This window comes from Coturnix japonica, chromosome 34 (assembly GCF_054131305.1).
Source record: "Coturnix japonica strain WE chromosome 34, WE-NBRP24, whole genome shotgun sequence".
In the NCBI taxonomy this organism is placed as follows: domain Eukaryota; kingdom Metazoa; phylum Chordata; class Aves; order Galliformes; family Phasianidae; genus Coturnix; species Coturnix japonica.
This window is the reverse complement of record NC_140696.1, coordinates 6,574,969-6,584,226: the sequence shown is the minus strand read 5'-3', so window position 1 is coordinate 6,584,226 and position 9,258 is coordinate 6,574,969. Positions and strand designations below refer to the sequence as shown.

Below are 9,258 nucleotides of genomic sequence, written 5' to 3'. Positions count from 1 at the left end.
CCACATCCATGTCCTCATGTTCCTGTCTCTGTGTCCCCAAGCACACCTGTCCCCTTGTGCTCTATGTCCAACACCCATGTCCCCTCCCTACCTGCTGGCTCCTTACCTGCTGTGTCCCCAGCACGTTGTCCTGGCTCCCGTGTCACCAGCGGCCGTGCCCTGGCTGTGGCCATCCCCATGCCTGTTTCCCCATCCATCAGGCATCCCCTGAACCCACCTACCCTACTGCCCCCCCACCACGCTCCTGTTGGGGTCACACAAGGATAAGTGACCCCCAAAGCTGCTGCCATCGCAGCCTTTGTTGCGGCGAGGCCATCAGCCCAGGCATGCCACGAGAAACACCTCTTGTATTGCCCGCCATACAGCGCGGTGAGGCCCTTCCCGGGGCACTCAGGGGGGTCCCTGTCCCCGCTGGCATGTTCCCCCCCCACCCCAAATCCCACACGACGGGACCCCCCAGAACGGACTCTATAATTATGGACACCGAACACCAAGAAAGAAGGAAGGGAGCTGGGTGGGGGCAGGTGGAGCGGTGGGGTGGGCACGGGGATGGCGGTGTCCCCAGGCCCTATGTCCTCAGTGGGGTTGTGCTCAGCCCCATCGCCCCACTCTTGGGTCCTGATTCCAGCACCACTGTCCCAGCGGAGGGTCCACAGCCCCATGGGGACCGCATCACCCCCCGCGCTTCAAACGTGCGTCTGCATCCGCCTCTGCAGGGGCCGGCTGGGGTCCGAGTTTTGGGACGAAGACTGGGAATGGTGGGAGGAGGATGCGGAGGCTTTGCTGGCCTTGTCAAACTGCACGTAGCCGTCCTGCTTGCCGCTGCTGCTGATGCTGCTGTCGCACTGCGTGTCGAGGAAGGAGCTGCTGTCGCTCATGGAGCCGCGCTGGAACTCGCGCTCGCACAGCTCGATGGAGCTGCTGCCCATGCCCAGCACGAAGCGCTGGCTGTAGTCGTAGAGGCGGCTCTGCCCGCTCAGTGTGCTGTAGATGTTGGTGAAGGACATGCCCGTGGGCACGCGCTGCTTGCCGGCCGGCCGCAGGTCTGCAGGGCAGCCCGACAGTGAGATGGTGGGAGTGGAGTGGTGCTCCTTGAACGTGTTGACGCTGTAGTAGCCATTGGTGGGGTCCTGTGGGCGGGTGAGGGCTATTGGTGGGGTCACCCCAAACCCCTTCTGTCTCAGTAGGGCACCCCATGCTACACAACCCACACCCCGACACCATGGGTTCCCCAAAAGGGAGCAGACAGCCATGCTGGAGGTACCCCAGCATCCCTCCTCCCAGTGTGGGGACAGGGTGGCACCAGGGTGGGCAGCCTGGAGGGGGTATGGGGGGGGGCCGTGTCCCAGGGCTCACCTTTAGGTTTTGGAACTCCTTCTCCTCCTCCTTGAGCACCTCGAGCTGCTTCAGCACCGAGTCCTGCTGGAACTCACCCCGGTCCATCTGGGGAAGGAGCAGGCAGATGTCATCACCCTGAGTGCCTGCATCGGTCCCTCCTCTCCAGAGCGGGGCGCTCGGCCACAGCTGTGGCTGCAAATTGCTCTGATCCCAGTCCGGAGAAACCCCCACCTCTCTTTTTTCTTTATCTTTCCCTTTTTTTTTGCTCTTTTTCTGCATTCTCATCCTTTCCTCCCCACCTGAACTCAGCTGCTCAACAACTTTAAAGAAAGAAAAGAGAAATCCCAGCTGGCTTTTGGCACGGACACGGTGCCGTAATTAATGAGAAGGCCTTGATTACTTTGTTTTTTAATCCCCAACTCTGGCTCTTCTCAAAACATGCGAGTTGTGAGTCCCGGAGGGTTCTGCTCTGCACTGACGTGGGCTGTGCTGCACCGGGATCCTGCACCTCTCCACCTCATTACTTCCTCTTTTGAAGGCTGACCACAATGGGAGGCGAGTTATGCATTAATTACACGCTGCCTTTAATTACCCTTCCTCCAGAAAGGTGGGGCTGTGCCGCCTGCCTCATTACCGGCCAATTTCTCTGCTGCCTTTTATCTCAGCTCACATCGATCGCGTTGCTCTGGCCACTGGAATTTGGGCACGGAGCTGCAGTGCTGCGCCCCAGAGGGCTCACTCTCCTGCTTTTACTTTTTTCCCCATTTTTAAGAGGTAAGTGGTTGTGGAAATGTGCCCTCCAGCACTTTCTGTTCATCTTCTGAAAGCCTTTGATGCAGCTATTAAATGCAATAAATTCAAGTACCTGAGTTTTGCGTGGAAGAAAGAATTGCCCGTGAGAGGTGCTGATGGAATGGGAGCAGCCCATCCAGAGCTGCTGTGCCTGCAGCACCTGGCCCGGGAGCAGCCCAAAGGTTTTCCCAGGAAGAATCTGATCCTGCCCATGTCTGGAGGTGGTGTAGCCCCAGAAGATGAGCCCAGTGACACCTTGTGATACCAAAGCCCATCATGGAATAATAGCATTAAGGTTGGAAAAGACCACCATGTCCCCCTGGGTGAGCAGCATTCCCCATCCCAAGGATGGGATGCTCTGGCCCATTGCAAAGCACCACCATGGCTTTTCTACATCACTTCCTAAAGCACTGAGGGACTCCTCAAGGTCGAGCACGGCCCAGAAATGGTGCCTAATAATTAACAGTGCTCCCTAATCCGCCACGTACTGAACACTCTACAAAACGGCACCGCTTTCATCTGGGCTGGCGGATCCCACAGAGCGGAATATTAAATTCTTTGGGTTCGTTACAGGAGACAAGAGAGTTTTAATGGAGACTCCCCGTGGTCAGGTCCCAGTGTGGGTGTGCTGATGTGACTGCATGGCACTGCATGCTGTACTGGATGCTCCGTTTGCTTTTTGGCCTCTCTGGGCTGGCAGCCTTCCCTCCACCCGTAGCATTAAGGGATCGTGCTGAGATAACGTGAACATATGCAAATCAGCCAGCAGGACGCGTCTCCTCAGGTGTTAATGAATTTACAGACGCATGAATAATTATTTGTGGAATGCACAGAGCCGTGCAGGTCACAGATGGCTGCAGAGCAACCAACGCAAGTGTGATTCCCAGGGGAAGGAAGCCCTTACCATCAGCTGCTTGATGGTGGGGTGCTCCTCCGTCTCCCTGCCCGAGGATGGCTCCTTGTGCACGATCTCCACGCGGATGTCGTTCTTGCCTGAAACCACTCCTTTCAGATCTGGGCAGAGAAGGAGAAGAGCTCAGCTCCAGTTAACCACACATCCCCAGGGCCCACCTGACCCAGCCCAGCAGGCAGAGCTATGCCAGAAGGTCCCCTCTGGTCATGGGGTGCAGCTACAGAAGGGAAAAAGGCCAAGTGATGGATGGAGTGCAGGCATGAGGACAAACACAGCCCCGCTTTCACACACTGCCCTGAAGGTGTCAGGCGTGCTTTGAAGAACTGCTCTCTGTAAAACTGGGCGAGCAGCGGGAGGAGAAACAGCAGCAGGAATCCCAGGTGGAAACAGGGGATGGATGTGGATCTGAGACCAGAGCAGCCCTCAGCTCAGTGCCCACTCTCTGAGGCTCCGTCCTCACCCCATCTCCTCCCCTCAGCATTGCTCTGCCCACAGCCGGCTGCCCCACACCTCAGGGTTGTGCTGAGAGGCCCCTGGTCCTTTCTCGTGCCTTTGTTTTTGGCTGGGATGATGCTCCCAGGCTCCTCTGTATTAAATCACAGGGAAAAGCTAATTACTGTCTTGCACGTCCTCCCCCAGGAGCGCTCCCCCTAAATAACACCAGGCCATTATGTCACCAGCAGCACAACACCAGATGTGCCGTAAAACCTTTTTTCCTTTCACTTCCAGAGCACAAACAGCCTCCAGCCCCGTCCTGCTGTGTCCTCAGCAGGAGATGCCACCCCAGAGTTATGGCCGGGTGTTGTGTCCCACTCATGGGGATGCTCTGTTTGCGGGCTGTTGTTGGGGAACTGATTGAGGGCAGGATGAGGAGGGGATGGGGAAGGAGGAAAACCAGGAGTGCTTCCTGCCCCCCAGTGGGAGCACGTCTGGCCTTTGCATTCACCCTGCACTTACTTCGCTGGGAGCGGGCACAGCAGAAGGCGACGATGGTGGCCATCAGCACCAGGAATGCCACACCAGCCCCCACGGCCACCCCGATGATCACTGCCATCGGCACCGACTCTGCAAGAGGAAGGAGAGCGCAGATGAGCGGGGCTGAAGGCAATGGGTGGCTCTCCCCAGCTCAGGACCCCTCCCGGCCATCAGCTGGGTGATGGGGAGGGATCGGGGTCCTTCCCTGCTCCCCCTGCAGCACCATGTCCCTATGGGTGGTGAGAGCCCAGGGAGCGCAGTGCGTAGCTCTGCCATGTGCTGCAGCTGGGGCAGCGCTGACCTCTCTGTGCCTCAGTTTCCCCTCTGTGCAGGGAGGAGGGAGCCGAGGAGCTGGTTGCTTCCAATGGGGCCATGTTGCTTATTGGATGAGTGGCTGCCTCTCAAGTGCTGCGGGTGCAAAGTGCAAAAGAAGACGGCCTGGTGACATCGCTAAGAAAGAGAAATGGCATCAGAGCTGGCTGGGAGAGAGGCTGCACGGAGGGATGGAGACGGGCACCAGCACCATGGGCAGGTGTGAGAGCTGTGGGTGTAAGATACCTGGGGACAGGTTAACGCAACAGACATCAGCCCACTTCTGCCTTTGTCACCACAGGGCTCCTGCTCACTCCCTGGGCTCACTGCAGCTGGGAGGGATGGAGTGGCCGTGATGGGGTGAGCGGGGCCCCATCCTGTACCTGGGGGGCTCACCACCTCCTGCCCATGGAACCACAGCCAGGCTCCCTGTTGTTCTAAGTGCCCCTTTCTAAGCCCGAAGAGAAAAACCATTTCCTGGAGGGATCACATGGGGGGATAAATGTGTGCCCGGCACGATTCCCCACAAATCACACCCATGGCAAAGCCAAGGGCTGTCAGCCAGCTGCTGACTTACGGAGTGACACAACCCTGTGCTGCTGAGCTGAGGCTCCACTCACACTATAAAGAGCCTTTCAGCACATGGCTCATGCTGACACTTCTCTCTTTCTGGCTCTCCTGCCTCTCTCCAGCTGTTCCACCTGTCCCTTGAACCAGCACCCATGGCACAGCTCTGCTCATTCCTAAGCAAACAGACCAGGAAGTTGATTCCCTGCTACAAACTGCCCCAGCAGCATCCAGCTGAATGGCAGCAAGATGCTGGCGCTCCCCCAGGTGACCTGGGGAAGGCACTTCTGGAGGTGTTTGGCTCTCTGGGAGATATAGACGGGAAGGGTGAGGAGGGAGAGGTGAGGGGGCAGCTCAGCATGGCTGTCACTTTGCTGCAGGTGGTGGCTGTGTTGTCACCCCCTGCAGTGGGGCTGTGCTGGGGCACAGAGAGGCAGGGCGGCTCACCATGGAGCAGAGCAGGATCGGAGCCCCCAGCTCCCCATCCCCTGCCCTGCACTGCCCTACAGCCCCGCCGGGAGGAGGACGCCGGCTCCTCAGGCGTGGTGACGGCTGGGGACAATTCGCATTCACCGTCAGCTCAGCATTTCCGTACCTGCTTGCATACCAGCTCCTGATTTCATTTCCGTACCTGTTTGAAAATAAAGCAAGTGTCCACAGCCGTGCACAGCCCAGGCGCCCACATCAGCCTTCGGAGCACCTCCTGCTCCCAGCGCACGGCCCCATGGAGGGGATGGCCACCCCACGGCATCCCCCTGCCCGCTGCAGGGATGTCCCCGAGTGGGGACCCCCAGCCAACACCAAGTGCTCCCGCCGGCTGGCAGCCGACCCAGAGAAACCGCTGGCTGTGTTTGCGTTGGAAGAAGCCCAAGGCTAATTTTAAGGGGTTCATTTAGCTCTGATTTAATCTGGACGGCAGCCTCGCCTATAAATCACGGCTTAATGAGAGCAATCCACCTGCCTGCCCTGGCATTTAATAAAATAGAAGAGGACTGGAGGCCCTCCAGGAGCTGAGCGAGCCGCCCGGAGCCACATCCCTCCCTTATTATGAAAAGCCCCCAGCCACCCTGAGACCCCCTGAGGGCTGCGGGTCTGGAAGGAGCCACCACTCCCATTTCCCTGTGGCTATAAACGATGCTGCAGGTGGATGGGCATCACCTCGCACTGTGGGTTGGGGAGTGCAGGGCTGGCCCATGCCCTCTGTCTCCAGTAAGAGATGCAAAGTGGGGCTTTCCCCACCTCCTGCCTGTCAGCCAGGAGCCGGGACCCTCAGGGTGCCCCTCCATCCTTCCTCTCAGACATCCCAACAACATTATGGGGCACCTGCTGCCCCCGCAGCCCCGCGCTGGCAGTGCCCACCTTGTTCCTTAAGCCGGATGATCTCCGTGTCGGAGCCGAAGCTGTTCCATGCTGTGCAGTTGTAGATGGTTTGGAAATCAGCGCGGACGATGTTGCTGATGGTCAGCGTGGAGATCACCCCCTCGTCCGTGCTGACCGTCTCCACCGTGTAGCGCCCCGAGGTCCCGGACTCCAGGACGTTCTCCTTCCAGGACCAAGCCTGCCAACAACAGCAGGTTCAGCTCGGGGCGGGATTCCTGCCCACCTGTGGGGGTCCCCACAGAGTGGTCAAACCCCACAGCTCAGTGCTCTGGGTGCTACTCACAATGCGGTCGGGCGGAGGGGTGCTGCGGATGAAGCACTTGATCTGCCCCTTCTGGCCATGCAGGGCATGCTGTGTCTGCGTGCTGGAGATGATGGGTGGCCCTGCAGGAGAGAGGAGAGGGATTGGTGACAACAGCAGGAAGCAAGTCACACCTGGCTGAGGCTGGCACTGCCACCTGGGTGCAGAAGGTGCAATGGTAAACCGGCAACTCATCTCCAATAAACATCACTATTGATGGGCTGTCCTTTCCATGCCTTAAAGCTCAGCAGGGAACACCTGGTGCATAAGGTGTGCATAACAGCACAGGGATGTGGGGTGCTCAACCCCAATGAAACATCCCTGTTCTCCTTCGTGGAAGAACCTTAAGAGGAAAGCGGTCAGAGATGGGAATGTGGCCTGCAGGCTCTCACCCCAAGGGAGCAGCAGCAGAACTGCAATCCTAATTGCTCTTTATTAGACTCTTAATTACAGCAGATTTACATTTCTATGAGTGGCTTGCTGCTGGCAGAAAAAAGAAGGGATGCAGGCAGGGAGGCGAGGGGCAGTGCTGTTGGTTCTCACCATGTCACAACCCAGCATCTGCATATCTGGAAGCACGGCAGACAGGCAGCGCTTGTGGAGCAATGGGTAACAGCAGATATGGCTGAAGCAGAAGGTCAGGACTTGCTTCCTGAAGTTTGGGTGCAATGATCATCACTGCATGATACTGGAGACTCTTCTGCCTCTTTTAATACATTAAAAACAGACTTTCTGTTATTGCTTTCTGCCCAGTCTTCTCCAAGATGATCTCAGCACGTTCCCAAGATGAGCGTTCTCCTCCATCCACCCCTGGAAGCTCTGAAGGATGGGACTATGATGATCATTGAGTCCAACTCCGGGCTCCACACAGAACCACCTGAAGGTCCAGAGTTTGGTTTATCCTTTGCTGTGCCAAGATGTTAACAGATCCCTTGAGGCTTTGGCTGTTCCAGGGGACAATAACAGAGCCCAGTCCAACTCCACCATACACTGAGGATGGCACAGGAGAGGTGGTCCCGTCTCCTCAGCTCTCTCAGCACGTGTAGCTGATGCCACTGATGGGCAATGAATCCAAAGCCAATGGCACCCAGAGTGGCAACAGGATGTGCAGGTCCAAATTAATGAATAAAAGCCATCTTCTCACTATTTCAACAGCTGTATGTTAGTTACAAATTCTGGAGGCATGCCAAGACTGGGTGACACCAGAGAAAAATGGCTTAATAATCATAAAAAGGATCATTTTCCCCAAGGAGAGTGGATTTTAAATGGCACAAATGCCAACGGCTTTGGGTTTTATTATTGCTAGAGGAGTTCAGAGTCGAAGGCTTATCATCATGATAATAGCAGATGACTAAAGACCATTTGTGAGATGAACATGCCTGGGAATAATAGTGCAGAGCTGCAGCCTCGTCGCGTTCGAGGACAGCATTTGATTCTCCACCAGGCTCAGGCTCCCTATGAGAGCTGCCGGTCTGCGGCTCGGCGTTGAGACAGCCCACCAGCAAGAGAAAGGCTTTCAACAACGTTGCTATGGATATAAATGATGGAGCTATCGGTTGTGGTTATTTTTAGTGCGCTGGTGCCAATTTAGTTGCTCTGTCCTGGAGGCTCGCGTAAAGGAGGAGGCAGTTTGCTGGCTGGGGAGCATGGCAGGATGGCCCCAAGCTCTCCATCCTGCTTGGGTTCATGCAAGCCAAACCATCCTGGTGGAAGCAAGGTTTGCTCTGGCAAAGCCCTGGGTTGGTCTGTTTGTGGCCAGGAGGGTGCTGTGCACACCTGGGGGTTATAAATCAGGCTATTGTTGATTTATTACTGCCCCAATGGCTTCTTGTTGTCTTCTTGCCTCTCTTGCTTTGGCCCTGCCAAATGCTGTTCATTTGCATAGTCCTCCTGCCCACTAACAAGGCTTCAGGAGATGCTCCCTGGGATGTCTGCAGCACTGCCCTGCTGCTGTGCTGGGCATGGAATGCAGCTGCACAGCTCTCTCTTGAGGTTCCCTGAGCCTGCTGAGCATCTGGGAGGTGCTGGGAAAGGAGCAGGTTCTTTGTTTGGGTTAATTTGTTGCTTTGTTTTCTGCAAGATACTTTAATTGTAATTAAAACCCAGCAGCCAGCGGGGAAAGAGCATGCAGGCGCCGCAGAGCTGAGCGCAAGCAGAGGCAGCGGTTGGGTTTTGCCCCCTGCTGTGTTGCCCTTGGCTCCCCTCCTTGGTGTTATCTGCATTCAAAATTAACGCTGAGCTGCTTTCCCTGCTCATTTTCTTCTCTTTCTGACAGCGAGTGGGGACTGAAGCCCACCAGTCTGTCACACAGGTGAGAGACGATGCAAAATTCATCCCCTGCTTATGCTCTGCAGCCTGCCCTGCACCCTCCCTTCACACAAGGCACATTCAGGCAGCAATTCACCACTGGGTGCCACAGGTCCTGGCCAGGTGGCCCTCACCCTGCAGGGTGCTGCCCAGCTCCCATTGGGGTAGGAGGCCCATCCTGGGGGCTCAGGGCTCTGCCTGCTCCCCCAGGTGCTGATTAGGCTGCCGGTCTCGGAGCCGGGCTCAATTCCCATCTCTCAAGCTGTACAACACAGACAACAGAGCTCTCCGACCTTGCGAGGGTTTTGCAAGATAAATCTATTAAAGATTTAAAACGCCAACTCCCAGCTCCTCAATAACCCCCTGCTGATAA

At 56.6% G+C, this 9,258-nt stretch overlaps 1 protein-coding gene across 8 annotated transcripts in view; it reads right to left on the bottom strand.

The window, feature by feature from the left end:
• Positions 1-327: 327 nt before the first annotated feature.
• The window catches only part of KIRREL3 (kirre like nephrin family adhesion molecule 3), a 211,781-nt gene continuing 202,850 nt past the window's right edge, over positions 328-9,258 (bottom strand). For 4 of the 8 annotated variants that reach the window (XM_085526156.1, XM_015883992.3, XM_015883994.3 and 1 more), the window contains 7 exons: positions 6,561-6,661; positions 6,257-6,455; positions 5,493-5,528; positions 4,001-4,108; positions 3,035-3,144; positions 1,357-1,443; positions 328-1,130 (listed from right to left, as the gene is read on the bottom strand). In XM_085526156.1, the coding sequence (XP_085382282.1) occupies positions 687-1,130; positions 1,357-1,443; positions 3,035-3,144; positions 4,001-4,108; positions 5,493-5,528; positions 6,257-6,455; positions 6,561-6,661 (1,085 nt within the window). In that variant the 3' untranslated portion in view covers positions 328-686. Of the gene's footprint in view, positions 1,148-1,356; positions 1,444-3,034; positions 3,145-4,000; positions 4,109-5,492; positions 5,529-6,256; positions 6,456-6,560; positions 6,662-9,258 lie in introns of all 8 variants that reach the window. The other 4 variants (XM_085526158.1, XM_015883993.3, XM_085526157.1 and 1 more) reach the window with 2 other exon arrangements.